The 24,467-nt window shown below is 38.7% G+C and overlaps 1 protein-coding gene across 14 annotated transcripts in view; it reads right to left on the bottom strand.

The window, feature by feature from the left end:
- Positions 1–3,557: 3,557 nt before the first annotated feature.
- Positions 3,558–24,467, bottom strand: part of WASF3 (WASP family member 3) — a 141,535-nt gene continuing 120,625 nt past the window's right edge. For 13 of the 14 annotated variants that reach the window (XM_039520243.1, XM_039520245.1, XM_039520246.1 and 10 more), the window contains 5 exons: positions 22,483–22,600; positions 14,022–14,197; positions 9,814–10,077; positions 7,377–7,756; positions 3,558–6,240 (listed from right to left, as the gene is read on the bottom strand). In XM_039520243.1, coding sequence (XP_039376177.1) covers positions 6,083–6,240; positions 7,377–7,756; positions 9,814–10,077; positions 14,022–14,197; positions 22,483–22,600 — 1,096 coding nt within the window. In that variant the 3' untranslated portion in view covers positions 3,558–6,082. Of the gene's footprint in view, positions 6,241–7,376; positions 7,757–9,813; positions 10,078–10,969; positions 11,137–14,021; positions 14,198–22,482; positions 22,601–24,467 lie in introns of all 14 variants that reach the window. The other variant, XM_039520252.1, reaches the window with a different exon arrangement.

Below are 24,467 nucleotides of genomic sequence, written 5' to 3'. Positions count from 1 at the left end.
TGCATTCTGTGTGCTCCAGAATGCCAACATCCAACTGCCTGAATTGTGCTAGGCCCCAGACCCAGCTGGGCCACACCTTTTGCCCCCCCATCCTGAATGAGTGGGAACCAAATTCACATGCTGAAAGCCCCAACCTCATCAGTCCCAGTCTTGAAATGGTAACAAACTGCTATGTTGTGAGAGGGCTCCCATCACCATGAATCCAGAGGGACCCATCCCTCCCTGGCCTTATTGCCACGTATGCCCTCACAGCCTCCAGAGGGCAGCTCCTGGGCTCGCCACTCGCCAGTAGAATAATGGATTCACCCTGGCCTCTGATCCATTTTGACCTCCTCAAGGTTGATGTCACTAATCACCCCTCCCAATGTATATCCCTTAATTCCAAAGCCTGTCCAGAAGAGTCCCTACAGGACCCAAGTATTAGTCTGCTTATCCTAAAAGCTCAAAAAAACGCTTCCAGAAATGCTGCCCTTAAAAAGGCCACCCTTGTCACAACGTCAGTGGGATGACGTGCATCTTCCATATGGTGCTTCAAGACCACCCACCTAGAAACCTCAAACTAAAAACCTGAAACATTCCCATCCTAAAGGTAGCATTATATGCCTGCCTGATTATAGCCATACATCTGAACCATGCTGGGCTACTCTCTGGGTAAGGCTCTGCAATAACACTTGCATAGATCAGGAAAGTGGCTTCTCAATTTTCCCATGTTCCAGCCACCCATAGCCACTTGGGCATTTCATTGTCCAGCTGGTTCTGCCCCAGATTGCTCTCAGTCAGCACCTCCCCTGTGCAGCAGTGAGAACATCTATATAGTCACTTTTCAACATTATATCTTTAGTAGTACTGAACAGGTGATCTCCCATCGGGTCAGCCACCCCAGAGTCTTCATTGGAACAAGTTACCTTGGGATGTGGTGGATTCTCCATCACTTGAAGTCTTCAGAAAGACACACTATAGCTCAGACATTATGGGCTTGATGTACAAGTTACTGGGTGAGGTTCTAGGGCCTGTGGTTATGGAGAAAGCCAAACTAGATGATCATAATGGGCTTAAAAACCTATGAATCTATATTCTAAGCTCTAAGTTTCAAACCTGAACTACTAGACGTTTGTTAGGTTTAACCACATTCTGAAACACCCAAAAAACTTTGGACAATTGAACTCTTAGGACTTGTCTACACTGGCAAGTTACTGCGCAGTAAAGCAGCCTTCTGCAGTGTAACTCCTGAGGTGTGCACACTGCCAAGCCACTTAGTGTGCAGAAACTCTGCAGTTGCAGCGTTGCAAAAACACCACCTCAACGAGAGTTGTAACCTTTAAAGCGCAGAGGCTCCAGCACTGTATTGGCAGTGTAAACACATTACAGCACAGAAAGCAATCAATTGGCCTCCGGAAGTGTCCCATAATCCCTCAAGTGGCCGCTCTGCTCATTGTTTTGGACTCGGCTACCCTGGAGACATGCGCCTCTCCCCTTTCAAAGTTCCATTTGTGACAGCCTTTGTGTGCTGGGCTGATCTGCTCCGGGACACAAAGGCAGAGAGAGGTGTGTGTGTGCGCGCGCGAGGGAGCGCACATGCCCTGGGGAGGCCGGAGGGAGCTGATGTTGGGGTTTCCCTCTCCCCCTGCCTCAGGACTGGTTGCTTCCTGCCACTGTCTGAACAGGACAGCATGCTGACACACTCTGCCCCCTAAAACACATCTCTCTCTCCCCTCCATACACACACACACACACACACACACACACACACTCCCTGTCATACACTCTGCCCTCCCCCCCGACTTCAGTTGAAAAGCAGGTGGTGATGTAGTAGGATGCCCATGAAATATTGGGATTGGGAAACCTGCATCATGTGATACTGTGCCTGCCCCATGAGGCATTGCAAACCCTTCCCAAAGCACCTGTGGCTAGTTCTACAGTGGGATAGCTACCACAATGCACTGCTGTCTTTGCCGTTGCAAGAGCTGCTAATGTGGATGTGCTCCACTGGCACAAGGAGCACAGTGTGGACACGCAACTGTGGTTTAATTCCAGAGCATTAATAAAAGTAGTATAACTTGTTGCACAGAAACTTGCCAGTGTGGACATACCCTTAGATGACAAATATTAATTTCCCATCCAATGAGAGTTTGGCTGACCTGTCCCAGAACAGAATATTTTGGTACATTAACTTACCCTTTTGTAAATTACTTATGTGCCACCTGAAATGTTTTGAAATCTCCCTAAGAAGCATTGGGTGTTTCCATGTTGCAATTTACCCAAGAATGCATAATCTTTATAAGATATGTATTCACGAGCTCCATATGTTTGTGTCTAAATATTCTAGCATCTACAAGTCATTACGTAAGGCAGTACAGTAAGGAAGGTATTTTCTCATGTGGGCAACCTGAAGTCCAGATACATATTGTAGCCTGGCAGCAGTGGCTAAAGGAAGGCTCTGTAAAGAAGGGGTATTCTGAAAATCAAGTTCCCATTATTTGAAATGAAAGTTTGAATTAATAGTGCAGCATATGGCTGCAAACCAGCCTTTTTTTTTTTTTTGAAACACGAATTCTGCCCCATCTAGGAGTCCCTCACTGTGTCAGCATCACCAAAGTCAAGCTGCAGCATCAGAAGCCCCTGGAGCCACGGCTGTGGGAACGATCGAGCTACCACCCACTTCTGCTGCACATGGGGTAGGGCAGGTGCTGAACTGCATCACTCCAACAGAGGCTGGTCAAACCACAATCACTACGTGGGGTAATGGGCCACATGGAAGCTGCTTCTGCTCTGAAGGCAGCCCAAACCTTCACTGCCAAGCTGGGAAGTAAGCAGAAGTGCCACCAAGGAAGACGACGTTGGCTGGTGTGTCAACAGACAACTTGCTGCTGCTGCTGCTGGAATCACGGTGGCAGGAGAAACAACAGCCCGGGAATGCCCCCTGCAGGCTAGTAGATGCAGCTGTCCCAACTTGAGTCTGGTTTCACAGGAGGAATGGCAGCTCATTACAAAGACATCCCTCCCCCAACCAGTACACCCAACTCCTGACAGTGGTGTTTTCTGGGCTGTGGAAGAGGCTTGTAACAGTACAATATACCTATTGCTTCCCTCGCCCAATATGACCACTGATTAAAATTACAAGTCAAAATGATTTAGCAGATTATCTACATTGTGTGCGCACAAATTTTTGAACGTCTTGTTTGAAACTAATGTCAAAGGGCATCTTTCTTACTATGCTAATTAACAACTCATTACATTCTTTAGTATTTGTTATTAATTAAATTATACTTTTTTGGCAACTGGAAAACACAACTGAGTAGCTATTTTTATAGGACAAGTTGGTGGAAACAAAAATACTATAAAACTGATGAACAAATATCCCTATTAGTCCATCTTTACAAGTAAGTGAGGTAGGAGGAAAAATTAAAGCGATATTATAGGAGCATAACTATTACATAGTAGTTCAAAAGTATCAGGTTATCACTGACGCTATTATTTAGCAAACCAAAAAACTAATCAAGCTAAAAATAAATTAGCAGCAAAACTCATGCAATGTATTCCAAGGAAAGAAACACAAAGGCGCAAAAGCGATACTTTATTCATATTAGTTACTTTTACATACCCAGAGTAAGATATACAAACAGATAAAAATGACCTAAGAGTGAGTTAGTTTACACATCACTAAATTCAATTTAAATTTGTATTGATAAAATACTGAACGGAGATGACAAAATACTCCAAGTTTAGAAAAACAGATTGACTACTATGGCTGAAAAATTCCAGTTATCTTTAACTGATCACAAATTATCACTTTTTTTATATTTATCATTTAAAACTACCTGATGCATATTACAAAATTTCCATGGTACACTCAGTCTCTGTGCTCATAAAATATATTTTAGTCATATCAAATTTCATTACAATGGAAAGAATTATTTGTGATGTCAGAATCTTTCGCCTCAACACAAATCAAAAGAATATTGAAAGTACCTCTCTCACCCATACAGTGACACTGGATAATACTGCAATATTAGCTGGACTTTTATCCATTTTATTTGTTCACCCACAGAATCATTTTGGTGCATTTTGCAAACTACTGTACAACACTTATATCCTTATGACCAACACAAACAATGTCTCTCACATGTTAATGAGGAACCACCAGCCCAGAAGTAGAATTTAGCCCCGTGTTTTAAGGCAAAAACAATCCTATAAGGTGCCGTGTGCCCTCCTTTCCCATTGGCTAACCATCGTTCAGCACCTCACAGGATAAGGCCTTTAATGGGCAGTCACACACACAGGGAGGCAAAGCCATTTTTGCCACACTAGTATAAATCATAGTGAAATCAGAAACTCGCTTGCAGATTAAATAATAATAAAATAGCCAATAATGTAATATGTGAATATTGTGACAGGCTGAATATTATTTTCTTTGGACAAAAATACAAACTGCTGTGAGTGGACATGGATTAACAGGAAGGGAAGTTCAGAGTGAATGAGGATAAAGGCTAGATACATGTTCTTCCCTTCCTTCCTAAGAACAGAAGGGCCTTGCAGAACAAAAGAGCTCTACCAAATATTTGACCTGGAATTATACAGAGCTCTTCTGTTACAAAGATTAAAATTGTAATCTGGGAAGGAAAAAAAAGACCAACCCTTCCCACTCTCTCTCACACCATAAAAAAAGCCTTATTAGGCAAGGAAGCAGTCTGAGTCGCAGTGTACAAAAGAAAAAATATATGCAAATTTCAATATTGTATTGAATAAAGTATGAATTATTTTTTAAAGGGAATAGAGAAAGAGCAAAAGCAGACTGTATGGTAGCCTTCTTTTCTAGAAGAAACTGAAAATATATACAGCATGGTAACTAAACACCAATTAAGCCATTTTAATTGTCAGTGTTATATAAATGGGATATACTGGGACAGAAATACATTCAAAGATCAAGGGCCTTTAATGAGTGAGTTATAAGAAACTGAAATGACATTACATGACTACACACATTCCATATAAGCAAAAGTCTATCCACATACATTTATATCTACAGGAATAAAAAACTAGGTTTAGTACTTGTGAAATGTATCCAATTGCTAGCACTGAACTGAAGCCATTCCATTCATCCATATAACAGACATAGTATTACCAGTAGTCGAGTAAGCTTCCCACTCTGTACTGACAAAGTAGCTCCACTCAGGTATCTAAAAACTACTCCTGAGTGTAACAGGGCATTTCATACTTCAAGTATAGTCAATCCATGTCCAGAGACTGCCAAAAGAGAGTGTCAATTCCAATTGTGGTTTCTGTAATATGAACATGTGTCTACTACATACTGAACTGAGACCATTCTGTTATTTTACTGTCAAACCACCAGCCAGCAACCTCCTGTTACTGACTTGAGTCATCCAGTCCTCTCAAAAATAACTAGTAAATCCTGTGAACTGACTCTTCAAACTTACATTTCATTTGTGATTTTTCAATGGCCAGAATGTGTAAAGGAGATTAAAACAATATAAGCAACTAAATCAAGAAATTACTTAAAAATAGTGTAGTAAGAAGACATTTCGTTGCTGTCTGTTATATTTTAAGGTTACATGATTTCTGAAAAATGCTAAAAATATGACATTTAAGGAACTGAAGACATTGCCCAGTCATGTATCATTAACTCTCCTCAAATACCTACATGACTAACAGCCAGTTAGTTTCACGAGTATCTAGATTACATTTTATTCTTTATAATGTTGCAGAGTAAAAGTATATAGTTACACCTTCATGATCAAGAAAGTAAAACAAAATGCTGGTTTTGTAACAGTGCAACAATTGCAGCTTACTTTGCGTGCAGCACACGATTTGCTACGTTTAGTGGCACTTATGTATTATGCAGTAAATACCTAAAATAAGACTGAATTTTTGGATCTGCATCAGCATAATCACATTATTATTACAAGAGTTGCTAAGCTACAGCATTCTGAATACCACCAATCCATATTTAGTACTTAGATCGCTAGTTTTAATACATTTCAACACCCTGCCTTCTGTCCTGCTAATGGTGTGATTATTGGAGCAAAGCATTTCATGAATTCTGCTTCTGCACTTGGCCCAGGTCTTAGTCTGACCAATCATTTTCATCAAATTCTGAATCATCATCAGAATCGCTGTACTCCACAGCAATGCGCCTTGAAAGAATAGTTGCCACATCATTTCCAACAGGTTCTCGCTTTGCTTCTTGTTCACGCTGCTCTTGTACCTTTTTCAGCTGAATTCCTATAGACAGGTAGACAAGTCTATTCACAAACAGTTCTTTGCACCTAAAATATAATTTACGATTGTTGCTGCAATTTATATTTTAACTAAAGTTGAGAGGCATTTCCAACAGGTGAAGGAAAAAAGACAGATTGGAAGTCATGAAAACTTTCTTGATCAAGAAAGAAAGACACACACACGAAGTGGACTGACATCAGTCTTTCCAAGAGTACGTGCCCGTAACTTTCTAAAAAAAGCCTGCTATGGTTTAAAGTAATGTTCTAAAAGAATACAGGACACTTTCAGTAGGAGTGATGTCAAATTCTGTCTGGAAGCATTTTAAAGGGTTATGCTTTTTAAGCAAGCATAACTGAATGAAGGCTGCAGCACCTGATTACAAAATATTTTTTCAACTGTTAAAAAAAGCCAAATCAAATGCACTGGAGTCAATGTTTGGATTTCACAGCTGTTGCAAGTGACCCCATGGAACCTGCACACTTTTTAAGAGGATACTTCATATACTGAAGGCGAGTAAAAGTTTTCATTTGACTCAAAGAAGCACCTGAATTCATCTTAAATCTGTTGTAAGCCTTGGAATGTATGACTTGATGTACAGATCCCACCCCAAGCGTTGCAAGGAGGTTAACACCCTGACGGCTTGTCTTCACTACCGGGATAATTCGACCTAAGTTACACTACTCCAGCTACATGACTAATATAGCTGGAGTCGATATATCTTAGGTCAACTTATCTCGGTGTCTTCACTGCGCTGAGTTGACAGGAGACACTCTCTGGTTGACTTCCCTTACTCTTCTTGGAGAGCTGGAGTACCGGGGTCAACTGGAGAGCACTCTGCCATTGATTTAACGGGTCTTCACTAGATCTGCTAAATTGATCCCTGCTGCAATCGACTGCAGCAGCATCGATCTCCCCGTAGTGGAGACCAGCCCTCTGTCAAGGCATACCAAAAACGTATGTCCAAAGAGCAGGGGCTGTCAAGATAGCTAGGCTGGGCCAATTGTAGTGAAGTATTTCTCTCAGCAAATTATGAAGATGAAATTGTGGCTCGTGGTTAACAGCAGCCATGAACACAAATCATAGGAGACACTGTAGTCTCACTGTGTAAAAGGAATAGGTCTTAAATTGTGTTCACTTACCCATTCGAATAGCAGCAAGAAGATCACTTCGAGCATCACTGATCGGCGGCTGTGTGGATTCATGTCGTTTTGCCTCAGGAACTGTAAAAGCATGCATCGGGGAGGACGTGAGAGACGAACCTGCAGCAGGAGGACCTGGTGGGGGAGGAGGTGGGCCGGGGGGAGGGGAAGCTGTAACAACAAGCCCAGAAGGAGGAGGAGGAGAAGGAGCAGCAGCAGCAGCATATGTAAACCCAGTCACTAGTCCAGAATGGGAAGGTGGCACAGGAAGTTGAAGAGGACTAACAAAAGCAGTTTGTGCTGAAGGAATCATAGGGGGAAGAGGAGTGGGGGGAGGTCCAGTAGGATTATAATAATCCACCATCTGAGTTGGGAGCATCCTACATAAAAAAAGAACAAAAATAACTTTAAAGAACTGAAATGTGTGTCAGTAAGAAGAGTGCTTTTCTGAAATGACTGAAATATTTAAAACACTTAACACTTACACAGTGGTCTCCCTTTAAAATGTGCTCATTTTGCCTCAGGTACCATTAACTCACTCATTTTTTTCAGCTTTCCCCAGCCAATTCTTTAGATTTTCATATAGGGAATACTGCAAATACTGAGGGGTAGTGTTATATTGTTATCCAAGGCAGTTAAATTTTTAAAGGGCAAGCACTATATAGGTCTTTTCATATTCAAAGCGCTTTTACAAACACTGTCTGAAACTACCTTAATTCTCAATATGTCTGTGAGGTAGGTAAATAGATGCATTTGTTTTTAAAGAATCATTTTAATCTCTCACATACGTAATGTGTGAAATAATATCAATATATGCATCTACTTCTATTGTTTTCTTGCAGTTTTCGATATTTTTCGGTGCACTACCCTGTGGCTATTGTTCCTCGTGTACAAGAAAATCTTGCCATTATCCCTTTGTTTGGCAATGCATTGAAAGCTTTTCACATTTTACAGACATATCAATTGTGATGTTACACCCCATATTCTTTATGGAAATATGCTTATGATACGGATATGGCATAACAAATATATTTTATGCAAGATGGGTCTTGTAAGGTATCTTCAGAAAGGTTATAATTTACTGAATGTGATTATCCAATTTGTATGCATGTATCATTTCTGTATCTAAAGTTAGGAATACTGACTCTGTAACAATTACAACTGTATGTATTTGGGAGACACCCACCAGACAACAGGCCATCAGGCTTGATGGGCCATTAGGAAGAAACAATAAGACTGTGAAGATACTAATCTCTCTCCTTCCTGAGAAGCATCCTGGGACGTAGCTGTGACACTATTAGGTCAGGTGGTCCTGTCACCTGGTACTAAACACCATCTTGGACTTCTAGTAATTTTCCACTAAAAGGAAGGGAGGTCAAGACTGGGAAACAAAAGATTCCCACCTTATGTAAATCTTATTTAAGGTCAGGGATTAAGGCAAACAGGACTCTTCTCCATTGCCTTCCTCCCCAAGAAGGAAGACTGCTGAAAGTATCTGAAGAAACAAAAGAACTGAGCGGTGGGAAAGACAAGGGCTGAGTCCAGACTAAGACAGAAATCTAGTCTGTAAAGAGAAATAACTGGAATTCTAAGTTACAGAAACTCTGCAACTTCCCAAAAACAACATTTAGGGTGAGAAATTATTTCTTGAAGCCAGTCTCTAAGATTTTAAGCTTAGTATATGTGTTTTGTTTTATTTGCTTGGTAATCTGCTTTGATCTGTTTGCTAGCCCTTATAATCACTTAAAATCTGCCTTTTATAGTTAATAAACTTGTTTTTGTTTATTATTAAACCCAGTTTGTGCAATTTATAACTGTGGGGATGGGGGGCAAGAAGTTGTGCATATCTTCCTCCACACTGAGGGAGGGGGCGAATTTATGAGCTTATGTTGTATAGATTTCTCTACACAAGACAATATTATTTTGGCTGTACTTTCCAGAGGGGAGCTGTACTTGAGTGTTGGGTAATTTCCTAGCTGAGTCTTCTCATAGAGAGCTGTTAGCAGACTCTGTGTGATTCTACAGCCGGTGCATCCCTACCCGTGTGTGTGTGCTGCCAGAGGCTGGAGAGCCTAATTCAGCAAAACAAGGAGAGGGAGCCTAGGCTAGTGGAGCAGGCAGGCTCAGTGAAATCCCAGTACATCAGGTGGCATCCCAGAAGGGGAGTCCAATCGGTCACATCAATGTTATTAAATACATTGTTCTATATTTCAGTTTTTGACATTTCCCCACCAGCATTTAGTTCACACTGTTAAATATACTTTGCAAATTAGCAAATTTCCTACTATCTACCTTAATGAAGTGTTAACAGGATTAGTTAAGTTTGTACAGAGTTTTGAACATGTAAAACAAGTCCTAAATATTGAATTATGATGATGAAAAATCCACATCCTATTGGTCTTTCCAAGAACCCACACCAGTAAATCAGAAGTTTTACCCATAGTCTGCCGGTACCAAAGGTACAGAGCTGTGTGGGCCATCTGAGGCCTGGGGTGGAGGTGGCGGTGGTTGTTGAGGTCTGTTTAAAGTAGCATGCCGCACTGTGGTAGAAGATGGTCTATATTCATGTTCAAGTCCCTGGTTTACACCCATATACTGTGGTCCATCTCCTGTTCCATATGAAGACATTACTGGCTGCTGGTGGAGGGAATGATTCGGAGTAGCAGGATAAGAATAATCGGTAACATCGGATGCATGGGACCTGAAATTAAAGTAAATGGGATGAGGTGGAACAGAACACATGAATGTAGCAGAACACTGTCTCCACTGCTAAGCAGTAAGGCTAATGACTGCATTGGGAATGACTTTTCTTGTGATGGGTTTCCCTATTTTCATTATCAAGCATTTGTCAGACCATGCAAACTACAACAGCAGCAATATAATTATTAAGGCAACAGCCAGCCCCTGTTCAGATTCATGTAACATCAAAATGAATTAATCTGACAAACTAGAGTACACAGAGACTAAATCTTAATCTGCAGGTCTTGCATCTTTTCAATATTTTGGCATATTAAGTCTGTGACAGAATACAGTAGAATAAATCAAATCAAATTAAATTAAAAAAGCAAAACCAATAACAGCTTTTTTTTCAGTCCTCTCCTAGTTGCAAGGAAACACTGATATTTTTTTTGACAACACACAATTAATAACTGTGGGCAACCAGCTAAGTATTAACAATGAAAGCAGAAAGAGAAAGCAAGAATGGAAGCAGACAGTTATACAGAAAAACATATTTTACCAAAGCAGAGAGAACTAATTTCAAAAGCTTAATCTTTAAAGGCTTTCTTGCTTTCTTTGCATAAGTAGTTTGGTTGGAAAGGCTGAGAGAGATTGAAAAATGCACATATTATTAGTTGAGCAGAGAGTTCATAAAGATGCAAAGTCTATGATGTTTTGTCAAATAAGCCCAAGAGAGGGAGCAAAAGGATCTCTTCATCCCATAACTGCACAGAGCTGTACTACATTAGTAACAGTCGTGCGGCCTGTCACTTGGTTAAAACAGATAGTCAGTAAAATGATGCACGTCATCTCTAAGACTGGAAACAAGGCAAGCAACAAAAAGCCAGGGGTTTGAGTAAAACAAAATGACACACCCTTTGGGCATTTTGTCCTTTTTCATACTTCCTGCCTGCTCCAGTTTCTTTGCGTCACTCATGAACTCAATGCCCATTTTCCTTCTTTCCCACTCTTCTTTTCTTGTTCTTACTTTTCTCACATTTATTTGCTGGTTTCTATTTGGATTCAGCTTGTGTCTCTCTCTCTGAAGCACAACAGGTGTAACATAAATGCACTGAAATAAGTAGATACAGTCTGGAAATGTAGATTTCAAACTTTATGGATTTGACTGGGACAGCATAACAACAAAGGCTTTTTAATCACCTAAGCTCTGTATTAAAATATAACAAGATACTATGAATACAAGCACATCTTTGTATTTTGTCAAATATTTACAACAAAGCTAAAACGATTTGTATATTATGAGTTAGTTATATATAGGCACTCTATTTATAGGCATTTCTATTTGCACTTATCACCATAAGTCAACTTTTGTGAAAACTGGACTCTTCCACATTTACTTTTATAGCTTCACTCCCACAACCTTCGCAAGGTAGACCAAGGTTAAAATGGTGCATTATACAAATTACTAAATCTCTTCCTCACCCTACCACAGTCCCAAAACTAACCCACAGTTGAAGAGATTTCTGCAATGCAGCATTGTTGTAGCCATGTTCGGTCCCAGGACATTAGAGAGACAAGGTGGGTGAGGTAGTATCTTTTATTGGATCAATTTCTGTTGGTGAGAGAGACAAGCTTTCAAGCTACACAGAGCTCTTCTTCAGGTCTGGGAAAGGTACTAAGAGAGACACAGCTAAATACAAGATCAAACAGATAGAATGTGCGCTAACTACTTATGCTAAACTAACTTTTATTTACCTGTGTCACACTTGGTACCTTTCCCAGGCCTGAAGAAGAGCTCTGTATAGCTCGAAAGCTTGTCTCTCTCACCAACAGAAGTTGGTCCAATAAAAGCTATTACCTCACCCACCTTGTCTCTCTAGACTTTGCAATACAGACAGGTATTTGATTCATGCAAAATACATTGTTCACATTGCTATGAACATTTCAAAATCTGTAATAAGAAAGGGATAGTACAATGTTATAACCAATGATGCTACAAATAATCCTCCTTCCTCCACCCACACCAAAATACCCCAGATCCTAGTGGAGGGTCTTTACAGTTCCTCCTTGGGGAAAGTTACATGTTGCAACTATTTCCCAGAGCTTGCTTTCTTCACATTATAAAAATCTGAACACAAAGCATGATGAACACGTTTTGACATTACAGGGAAATAAAGGGGAAAAAAGTTAAATTAAATGTGACTCTTTAATCTCAAGGTTCCTGGAAGCCATGTGATAGGTGTGTGAAGGAAGAAAATATAGAGATGCAATAAATCTACATCTTGCAGTTGAGTAATGGGCACTGATATCATCCCATCAGTTCAATCAGACCTGGATTAACCAATGTGCCCTTGGTAAACTTGCACAGGGTCCCCATCTCAGGCCCCCCCTCCTCCCTCCACAAACACTATGGGGTGTGAAAGCCACATACACACACAAAAACACCAGTGCTGGGAAAAAGGTGGGGTGGGGTGAGGGCCCTGTTTGCATGCTGTGGCAAGAGCCAACAGACCAAAGCTGGGAGGCTGATCAGCCCCATGGCACAGGAGCTGCAGCAGGGTGAATGCAGGACAAGCTCACTCTAGAATACCCTCCCTGTCCCGGGGCCTCTCACCCAGGAAGGTGGGAGCCCCCCCATTGCCATAGTGAACAAGGCACCAAAAGTCTTTTATCTGGCACTAAATTCAAGCAAGATTCAGATCAACATTTTGAAAATACTAACTTAAAAGAACTTTGCATAAAAAAAAATAGAGTGATTAGCAGGACACATTTTTGGCTGTAGAAATTATGGTAAACTAAAATAAACTGGTAAAAAAATAGACAAGGGAAAAAGTCTGAACACAAACTCTTGAAACTTAACATTGATGGAAAGAGAAGATACAAAATAAAAAAGCCTCTAGCTGGTTTCCAAAGAGTCGTCATCTGGCAGTAGACTACAGCACACAAAAAATATTCAGTGTTGAAGAAACAAAGTTCTGAGCAGATTCCCCTTCATTAATCACAACTATCCAGTGAACTGAAAACATCAACCCCATTCCTGCTCAGTGGCTGTTGCCCAATGGCCACAACAAGTAAACAACCTAAACACTTACTGGAATTGTGAAATAGTTTGGCTTTTCACTAGATTCCAATTATTTCCTATGTTTCTTCTGCCTATCAATTAAATACAACACACAGAACAAACGTTTAGGGAAAAATTCTCTACCTAGACCCACTTGATGAACAGCCTCAGATGTCTGGCTCTCCCTTGCATACAGATCTCCTACTGAGTTCAAAGGGAGTTTCATACACATGGTGGGAGCAGAATACTGAAGATGAGCTCTGTTGCATGCTCCTGAGAGGAGATTTTTGTTCAAAGTGACTTCTTTTAAGCCATAACGATGCAGCTGGTTTTGTAGCTTGCTTTTGTAAAAAAGCAGAGTGACAATAAAGAACTGTTCCCCAATTATAGCATCCCAAAAAAGGCAAAATTATATACATCACCAGGTATTTAAAGTATTTCTCACTTAAAAAGAAAAACAGTAAGATCTCACAGTTGACTAGATCCTGAAATGATTAACAGTCATCTTGCACAAAAAAACAACATTACTGTCGGTAGCAATAAAATGTATCAAGGTCGAAATGAAGGAAGAGACACTGGAACTAACAATTATATACAGATCTAAATCTTTCTTCAATTATACCTGTTCAAAATGCAAAAATAAAATATGAAGCAAACACCATCACACAAGTTAAATACAATGACTAAAGTTCAGACAACAAAAACATATGGAGTGGATGTACAGAAATTTAAAGTAATTAGTACATATTTCTTAAATTTCACAGTACTTTAAAAGCATTTTTGAGAACAAGTTTAAAATGTTTATGGTGTCTTTTCTATACTAACTGCTACATTCTCAATCTAAGGCTACTCAGAATCTCTGAACATATAACTGTGATATAGTAAAGGGCTTGTTGTAAACAGACCTAGTATCTGGGGACAGTGATCCCTCTGAAGATGCTCCATGGTACACATTTTGAGACAACCTGTTGTCAGGTCTAAGCTCTTTGTCATATGCCATCATATTCCACTCCTGGCGCCTGTTCCTGGCTTTTCTAACCTTTTTCACCTCACGGGTTGTGCCATCTATACGCTTTTGCTCCTTATGTTCAAAGGAGAGAAAGCAAGCATGCAAAAGAGAGAGAAAAGGAAAGGAAAAGAGCAGGTTAAAATGCAGTTAGCGTGCATAGAAATAAGACTAGAATTACAGATAAAGCCAAGTCTACATAAAATTCCTCTGCAGTAACAATGACAATGAAAGAGTTAAATATCTCCTTATACTATGGGCCTGAGAGAAGGTAATGTTATTCATTACTGTACTATTACTGTTTCTTTGACATACTTTTGTAGAAAATTTTAATTTAAGTAATGATCTTTACCTATTTCCCCAACCCAGTAAACACAGAATAATTGTCATTGTTAAAAGATACATTTTTTAAATCTTTCCTCACAATACATGGTAATGATATATTCAGACAATTCTGAAATGCATCTGGTAACACTTCTTAGACCTACAAACAATATAAATGTGTGTGTAAAACATAATCAGAATGAATTGCATATAAACACCAATGGTTCTGCATGCCTATAAAGCACCTAGAGTTTTGAAAGAAATATGGAAAAGTGGTAACTCTTTCCAGCTGCTATTGCATGCCACGATTTGAGATTTTCTTTTGTAACTTGTTTGTCCTTTTCATGCCTGAATAACAAATAAGAAAAAGAACAAAATTCCTCCTGCTCTCTCCTCACTCTCATTTCACATTATCTTATAGGAAATGAGTCACATTAATCATATTTGCAACACGTCAGTATTCAGTTCAGTAATTTATTGTATCATGAAGCTATCAGTCTGTTTCATATAGTTGAGATTTTGGTGTAAAACTCCAAGTACTTTCAGTGAATTCTTTCTTTCTTCCTCTCTTTCCGGTGCTATTTTAGTGCTTTCACAAACATCCACAATCCCAGTGGTAGCTATCCTGCCCTACCAAGATGATGAATACATTTTTAAAAAAACTTAGAAATTAAAAAAAAATAGATTTATTAGAGGGTCAAGTTTAGGTTGTCTAATTGTTCCAGATTATTTAAGATTTGTACCTTTATTGAATGAGCATTGGAATCTAGACTTGGATAACATTTACCTCTAACTTTCTTGATTTACTGGTTCACTTTAAATCTAGAGACTTCTCCAATATATTTAATTTCAGTCAAAAGGATTGGGAAGGCTTGTTACAAAACAGAACTATGTCTGCATATAGGGCAGTTTTATTTTTATCCTATTTCAATAGTGACATTTCTTTTTATTAGCATGCAAATGTCGGGCAAATAATTCCACTGCAGCTCTGGTGATGGGTATGTGGGGTGATGAATGCAGAACTCTAGAGGATATTACTACTTTCAAAGAGAGTGGTGTCTCTCTCTCTCTTTAAATAAAATGTATAGAGCCCTGCGTAGATACAACATTTGTATACGCATCCGATCTGCAAAAATGGTCCGTTGATATAAAGAAGATTTCTGTGGATTTGCAGGGCTCTAAAAATGTAGTAGAAGCCATGTAAACAAGTAGGCGCTATAGATTAAAGAGAGGGAAGGAGTGTATAGTCTGACTTTCAGAAAATAAGTGCTTCAACAAACATGGCAAACATATTGTTAGAGACCAGAAATAATTAACTTCAGCATAACACTTGCATTAAAAAGGTTAGCAAAAATTATGCACAAAAAGCATCTGCAATGAAGTGATAGGGGTGATATAAGAAAATAGCTTCAGCATGTATCTGCAGTACTTTGAAGAAATTAAAAAAGTTTACCAATAGTTAATATATTAATTTGAGTTTACCAATTGACAGCATAATATCACATCAGAGATCACTGACTGACTTCTTAAATACAACTGTAGAAAAATCACTTAAACACCTTAAAGAATAGGAGTACTTGTGGCACCTTAGAGACTAACAAATTTATTGTAACATAAGCTTTCGTGGGCTACAGCTCACTTCATCGGATGCATGTAGTGGAAAATACAGACGGAAGATATATATATATATATATATATATATATATATATATATATATACACACATATATATATATATATATACACACATATATACATATATATACACACACACAGAACATGAAACAATGGGTTTTACCATACACATTATAAGGGGAGTGATCAGTTAAGGTGAGCTGTTATCAGCAGGAGAGAAAAATAACTGTTTGTAGTGATAATGAAAATGGCCCATTTCCCGCACTTGACAAGGAGATTCAAGGAACTTGGGGGGGAGGGGTGGGGGGAGATAAGCATGGGGAAATAGTCTTACTTTATGTAATGGCCCATCCACTCCCAGTCTTTATTCAAACCTCATTTAATGGTGTCCACTTTGCAAATCAATTCCAATTCAGCAGTCTCTCCTTGGAGTCTGTTCTTTAAGTTTTTTTGTTGTAATATTGCAATTTTTAGGTCTGTAATCGAGTGGCCAGGGAGGTTGAAGTGTTCTCCAACTGGTTTTTGAAGGGACACAAATCAGACGTCAAGAATTATAACATTCAAAAACCAGTTGGAGAACACTTCAAACTCCCTGGCCACTCGATTACAGACCTAAAAGTATAACAGTGCAGAATAGGAGACCTTATAGTAGTTTTTAAACGCATGGAGGATTTTACAAAAATACACTTTTGTTCGGAGAGAACACTGTCATTTGAAAGAACCATCATATTAAATGTTCATGCATGCCTCCATGAGTTTCCTAATCCTGCAAAAATAGGGTCAAAAATGAATAATAGGTATCAAGAACTTCCTATGGCCAATACCTCAACCATTTAAGGCAACTGCCCCACAGATACTCTGAAAACCTGAATCTATGAGTGATGATCACCTTTTATCTCTCATTGATTGCAGTGGAAGTTGAGGCAAAGAACCTCACAGGATTAGACCCTAAATTAGCATTCTATTTGAATGTCTGTTTTTTAGCAGACTACAGAGTACTACACATAGTTCTCATTTAGAAGACTTGTAGAGATGTTACTCTGATAAGATACAAGTCATTTGTGGAATTCTCATGTACTGAATTCTATGTGGAATTTCAGCTATAAAAATGTAAATTGTTGTCATTGCCGCTTGACTAAATACACGCAAATACATCTAAAAAGTTGCCATTCTGTGAAGTAGTTAAGTATGCTCACGCTGTCTTTAAAACTGCAAGTGCTATGTTAATAAGATTTGTAACAGAGATCTCAATATTCCCGAACTTTGTTTTTATTCAATGTACAGTATATAAAATAAACAAAAAATATTCAGTCTGAATTACAATTTTTTTCTTAGTCTACATAGGGTCTATTTTTGATCAACAAGTTAGTTTAAGAAGACAGCATCATTCTTAAAGTGCATGGGTATTCAATAGGGATGAATAATTTGTCTTAAATACATATGGTATGTAAAGAACTAAGACCTCAAAGGAAATCATATATAAAAAGAGATATAAGTAACAAATGTAAGAAATATTCCTCTAGGGGAATTCAAGACACAAAATACAATTCTTCAACTAACAAAACAAAATCTTGTCATCTTCTTTCAACATTCTAAGGGTCTAGGGCAGTTTCTCTCAAACTTTTGTATTGGTGACCCCTTTCACACAGCAAACCTATGAGTGCGACTTATATATTAAAAACACTTTTTTTGTATTTAACACTATTATAAATGCTGGAGGCATAGCAGGGTTTGGGGGTAGAGGCTGACAGCTCGTGACCCCCCCCCATGTAATAAACTTGTGACCCCCTGAATGGTCACGACCCCCAGTTTGAGAACCCCTGGTCTACAATGATTTAAAATGCATGTCTTCACACTGGCATCAGGAGAGCTATTCGGTATGTTTCTGTCAATCATCTGAGGTAATGCCCTATTCCTCATAGCAGCTTTATATTTTTCCTTTTTTCAGTTTTGTTTACTCAATTCAAGTGCCTCATAAGGTGAAACTGTGAAGGTATATAGACTGTATTTTTGGAAGTTTACTATATTACCCTTGTCGCAATCCGATGCATAGTTATGGCTCTGTATGGCCAATTGTCGGTCCACGGCCATCTTGTCCTGTTAAAAGGACAAGGCAGCCTCCATCTTGGACCAGGTTCTTGTTGCACAGAAGAGGGCAGAGACCTAATCCTGCCCAGCAACACTAAAGTGCTGTGTGTACTTTCCTGTTTTTTTTCTGTTGGGCCGTCTAAAGGTCAGGCTAGTTCTGTGTATGAAGGCCTGATTCTGCCCGGCAACCTGGTTTTTTTGGGTCGGTCGTCTGGAGGTCAGGTTAGTTCTGCCCAGCAACTCCAGAGTACTGTATACAGAGACCTAATTCTGCCCAGATACTCCAGTGTGCCGTGTGCAAATCCTTCCGACGTGGGGTGGCAACAGCTCGAAACCTGAAGGGAGGAGGGACCAGGGAGCCAATCAGATGCTGACACGAGTGAGTGAGACCCTTCAAATAAAACTAGGTTTCCCCCCAAAATCTTTGTGGAGCATCCGCGTGTTAGCTGAAGGACCTGATCACTCGTTCGGCCAGGGTCTCCTCCCGGTAAAGTGCACTCGTGTCGTATCGTTTGGATTCGTTGTCGTTTGGACCCGATCCCTGTCAGCTCGTCATGCTTCTGGTGTCTGTTCTGCTGGTCAGCTGCGCCTGGAGTGCGGTATTTGCTTTTTGATATCTGACAGTTAGCTTATCTAGCCTCTTATCTTTTCCCCTCCCTAACTTGGTACCAAATATCTACTCAGGATATCAGGATTGTATTAGTGAGCTCAGAATTGCACAATTGCTTAGCTAGCTTGTATAATTGTATACTTGTTATTGAATTGTTAATTGCAAACTGCTTTATGTGTTTGAATCACTGCTCTGTCTGTGTCCAGTGTGTGTGTGTTTAACTGGGGAGCTGCCTCTACTTAGAGGGTAGCTGACCAAGGGGGTCCAGTCCCCGCGGTCTGAGTGAGTGGAATCTGCCCAGCTGCAGCCGCACCACACTCTGGGTTTACCCTCTGTGTGAAAGCAAGGGTGGCTGAGGCAGTGGCCTGTGGGTCTCTTTTCTGTGTTTGCACCGGGCATCGCTCTGACGAACCCGATTCCTATCTTGTGTGATTGGTGTGTCTGCCTATTTGGTGTGGTGTGGTGAGCAGTATAAAGTGTATTATTACTGTGTTTTGGGGGGTGTTTGTACTTTTAATACCATCCCAGCCAAAGTTGCCTACTCCCCAGCCCAAGTTGTAATTATCCCCTAAATAAACGCAGCCACTTGGCTTTTCAGTGTTACCCTGGTCCTGCCTGTTTTTCCTCACTCAATACCAAGCTTGAACGAACCCCCAGCTAATTCAGACAACCCCTACCAGGAATACACTAGATCATAACTTCGGCATTGTGGCTCTCCTAAAAAATTGTTAAAATTTGCATACACAGGCACAAAATAAAACATAATGAATGAATTAAATTATCTAAAAATGTGCCCCAGAAATGTGTTTATGAGAATTCTCACGTTTATAGAAGAATCTCTGTAGAATGGGTTAAAATTTTCCAAATGAAAATTATTTTTATAGAATGATGGCCTTTATAAAAATTAGACGCATTTGTGAAAAATAGTTTTTTCTAAATTATTTTTTGAAAAAACTGGAAAATGAAAAATTTACTTGATTTTTTTCAGTTAATAGATTTTCCTGTCCTTCCCCTTTTTCAAAAGTAAAATGTAAAAAAAAAATAGAAGGGACAAAAGGATTGGAAAAGAAAAAAAATAAGAATCAAAAGATGCAGTAAATAATTTTCTATAAAAATGTTAATGAAAAATATGAAAAACTAAATTACTCCTTTCCTAACCTGAAGAATGAAAATTATTTCTAAGTTTGTCACAAAAGTGTTTTCCATTTTTCAATAAGCTCTAATTCTCTACTTTGCAAGCATTTTCTATCAGTAAATTCCCCCCCCACAACACACTCACCAAAATATCTTCAATAATGATATTTGTACATCTATTTAATGTGCTTTTCTATCTCAGATGAACTGGGCCTTCCACAAATTCTTGTTTCAGAGTGGTAGCCGTGTTAGTCTGTATCAGCAAAAACAATGAGGAGTCCTTGTGGCACCTTAGAGACTAACAAATTTATCTGGGCATAAGCTTTTGTGGGCTAGAACCCACTTCATCAGATGCATGGAGTGGAAAATACAGGAGCAGGTATAAACATATGAAAAGATGGGAGTTGCGTTACCAAGTGTGAGGACAGTTTAACGAGACAATTCAATTAATAGTAGAATACCAAAGGAGGAAAAATAACTTTTGTAGTGGTAATGAGAGTGGCCCATTTCAAGAAGGTGTGAGTAACAGTAGTGTTACTCACACCTTCCTGTCAACTGTTTGAAATGTGCCACTCATGTCCTCTGGAATGGTGGCCAAAGCATGAAGGGGCATACGAATGTTTAGCATATCTGGCATGTAAATACCTTGCAATGCTGGCTACAAAAGTGCCATGTGAATACCTGTTCTCACTTTCAGGTGACATTGTAAGTAAGAAGCGGGCAGCATATCTCCCATAAATGTAAACAAACTTGTTTCTCTTAGAGACTGGCTAAACAAGAAGTAGGAGTGAGTGGCCTTGTCGGCTGTTTTACATTGTTTTGTTTCTGAGTGCAGTTATGTAACAAAAAAAATCTACATTTGTAAGTTGCACTTTCATGATAAAGCAATTGCACTACAATACTTATCTGAGGGGAATTCAAAAATACTATTTCTTTTATCATTTTTACACTGTAAATATTTGTAATAAAAATAATATAAAGTGAGCATTGTACACTTTGTATTCTGTGTTGCTCTTGAAATCAATATACTTGAAAATGTAGAAAACATCCAAAAATATGTAATAATTTTCAATTGGTATTCTATTGTTTAACACTGCAATTAAAACTATGATTAATCACAATTAATTTTTGTAATCACGATTAATTTTTGAGTTAATCGCGTGAGTTAACTGCGATTGGCAGCCCTACTTTAATGCACTCTCACTTCCACACAGACCTGTCTAGACAGATGCAATGAAGACCTGTGTTCTCTCTCAATGTATGGTAGAATTCCCTACTGACTACTGGGACAAGTCCTTGTGGCTCAGTCTTCAGGTGAGTGAGCCTACTGACCAACCCTTCCTGTTTGATCTATGTTTAGTCTTGCAGGCATGCATCCCACCTCCCTTCTGATGTCAGGCTCCTTGTAGGCTCTATGAGCAGCAATGGGAACAGCAGTTCCACCTTACATTATGTTCACAGATCACACATATGTTCTATGTGATTTATGATGCTGAGAATCCAAGGGGGTCAGAAGGAGTGAATTTCACTTTATGAATTTGGAGGAGATAAGTTTCACTATGGTGACTTTTCACTTTGATTTAGAGGCAGGTGGCATATGTGCATTCAAAGTTTTAACATGCGACTCTCCAAATCAGCAGTCTGATGGCCTTTACTTGGAGCTCTTTTCTTCTGGAATCCTTTAGACCAATTAGGCCCCTTCCCTGGTATCCAGGAGGGCATCATGTTGGATAAGACAGGCAACTGTTGCTTCATCTACCTTTTCTTCTAATTCTCCTTTCTTGGGACTGCATGAAGAACCTTATGGCCCTTCCAGAGCTTCCTCAAACCAATCAGCAGCAAAGTGGCAACATGAATAAGCATCCACTAAACTCTTCATCCCATGCAAGCTAAAAACAAACACTTTAAAAAATATATATGTGTACACCCTCACGATAGATGCCTCTGACCTGTGCTAGTCAAATACCTGAACACACTAGTAAAAATTTGGAAGATTCTTCTCTATGAAGAACTTTAATTTTTTTTGGCTTTGAGGGGCAGCAAGGAGTATCATTCCTAATACACATCCACTCTAGTTGCTTATCCATGAAATATCTGTGCTGTCTTCCAATAGAAGCAGAAAAGTGAAGAGTCACAAAGAATATACAGAAATAGGGTAATTATCTGAAATTTGTGTTCTCCTGTGGGTGTGGGGTAACTGGATAAAGAACCCCTAATAATGAATACAAAGATAAAGAAACATCATGAAACATTACAATTTAAACTTCATTCCTACCAAGGCATATACTGTTCCCAATGAAGCAAAGATGGCTGATTTCCTGAATACTAAAAAGCAGATAATAGTAAGGATTTAAAGAAAACTATAGCTCTGTTTCATTCCATTTCCAAGCCTCAAAGTAACGAGAATAAACTGTAATCAAAATTCTAATGCAAAACCTACTATTTCAGTCATATCTAAGTAGCAAAAGACTTTAGATATATACATAAGCTAAGCACACCCTAGCCTGGACAAGTGCACATGCATAAATTCTGTATATATATTCTACACATTTATTATACTGCTATTTACCTTTTGTCTCCTCTTCTCTTTTCGTTTGTCTTCTGTATCTTGTAACATTTTTTCTTTCCAAAGATCAAAAAAATAGGAGGGATCAGTATAGAATTTCAAACCATCTTTCTTATCATCTCTGTAAACACAATGGAAGAAAAGCTTAGCAAATGTCAACAATACGTTATTTAAAACTCAAGAGGCTCAGCTTTGAGGTTTGTTGGTTTAAGCTTAGTCTCCTTCTATTGTTTAACTGTAGTAAGCCAAATAAAGTACACTGCACATAATTTTAGTTCAACGTCTATGAAAGATTTCCAGAGCAATGTCATCTGCGTAAATGAACTACACTACTACTCTGAAACTACAATATATCTAACCGAATTAAAAGAAGTCTTTGAATCATGATTTGAGGACTTGAGTAACTCAGACAGATGTTATGGATCTATTACAGGAGTGGATGGATGAAGTTCTGTGGCCTGCCTTTCTGGCCTTAAGGTCTATGAGTACAGTAAAGCAAAATCTCTCAGTTACACTGCTATACAGTACACTGTCACCAACATATAATTATGCAGCACAAACAGATACACAAAATACTTCATTATTCAGCTATTTATGAGCACTGGATTAATAAAATTTTAATTTCATTTTTAAATATTCAGCAATTAAAATTATCTACAATTATACCTTCAAGATAATGATACTAAAAAATACGCTGCAATCACTCTGATATATGTTATTTATATAGAGCTTTTTCAGATAAGTTACTGAAGCACAAGCATGTACTTTTTGCAGAAATATTGTACAATCAGAAATCACAAGGCATCCTGTTATAAGCATTAGTTATATTTAGCAATCACTCATATTTAAGCAATCTAATACCCAAAACATTTTAGGGAAAGAAATGATAATGTATTACCCAGAATACCTAGAAAAAAACTTAAAAATGTGATTCTTTAAACAGACTATTATAAATCTAATGGAAGCCAGAGAATGAAGTCCTGTTTACTACTGCTTACTGTACCTGTCTATTTGCCAGGAAAAAGTCAGGTAAGCAACCAAACAGCAGTAGCACCCATAACCCAAGATAAACAGAATAAAATGTCAATTGTAATAAAATGTCAATTGTTATATTCTTCCTTTTCTTTACAGTATTTATATACTCAATGACAACCTCAATTTCATAGTACCAATCAGGTTCAGATTTACATTATTCTGAAATGGGATGATTTCAACCAGAGTGCAGAGTACAATTATTCATCACAACCATATGGTGGCTTACAATTATTTTATAGTATGAAAATCCAGTTGTCTATTCAGTACAATCCACAAAACTCATTGTATTATATGTCCATGAAAAAATTACCCATCTCCACTTCTTAGATTCACTTTCAGATGTTAATTTTTTGAGAGAAGGAACTATCTGCACTTGACAGGTATGCAGACAGTGACCCTTTTCCACTGCACCAAGGAAGGGCTGTTGCTCTCTATCTAGGTATTTATGCCACCACATTCATTGGCTGAAAGCCATCTGGTATGGCAATAACTTACAAACACTCCTTTGCACATGGATAAATTAAAATAGATATTAAGTGACTTATCTAAAGCTATAGAGGAAATTAGTGTAAGAATGAGGTTTAGAAATTGGGTGTGTCTGGCTCACAATCCTGTGCTCAGACTGTGTATCTTTAATATAATAATTTCTATAGCTGCTTCCATATACAAAGCACTGCAAAACCAAATTATGTTACATTATATCCAATGAGCCATTTTCCAGATTCATAGAAATCCAATCTATGAAACTAATTTGGTTTTCTTTTCAAATACCAAAAATATTAACACCTAGAAATTAATAAATTTTTACCGTTCAGTCTGATGGGGTCTTGCATTATTTATATTTATTCCGTTTGTTAACACTGTATCATCTTGCAAAGTGCAAAGGGTGACTCAAACTGTTACCTCGTAAAACCAGAGGATACACCTGAAACCGTGTGTTCAGAAATGCATCT

The sequence above is a fragment of the Mauremys reevesii genome, linkage group 1 (genome assembly GCF_016161935.1).
Source record: "Mauremys reevesii isolate NIE-2019 linkage group 1, ASM1616193v1, whole genome shotgun sequence".
Taxonomy (NCBI): Eukaryota; Metazoa; Chordata; order Testudines; family Geoemydidae; genus Mauremys; species Mauremys reevesii.
The sequence above is the reverse complement of the archived record's forward strand: the minus strand, read 5'-3'. Positions and strand labels throughout refer to the sequence as shown.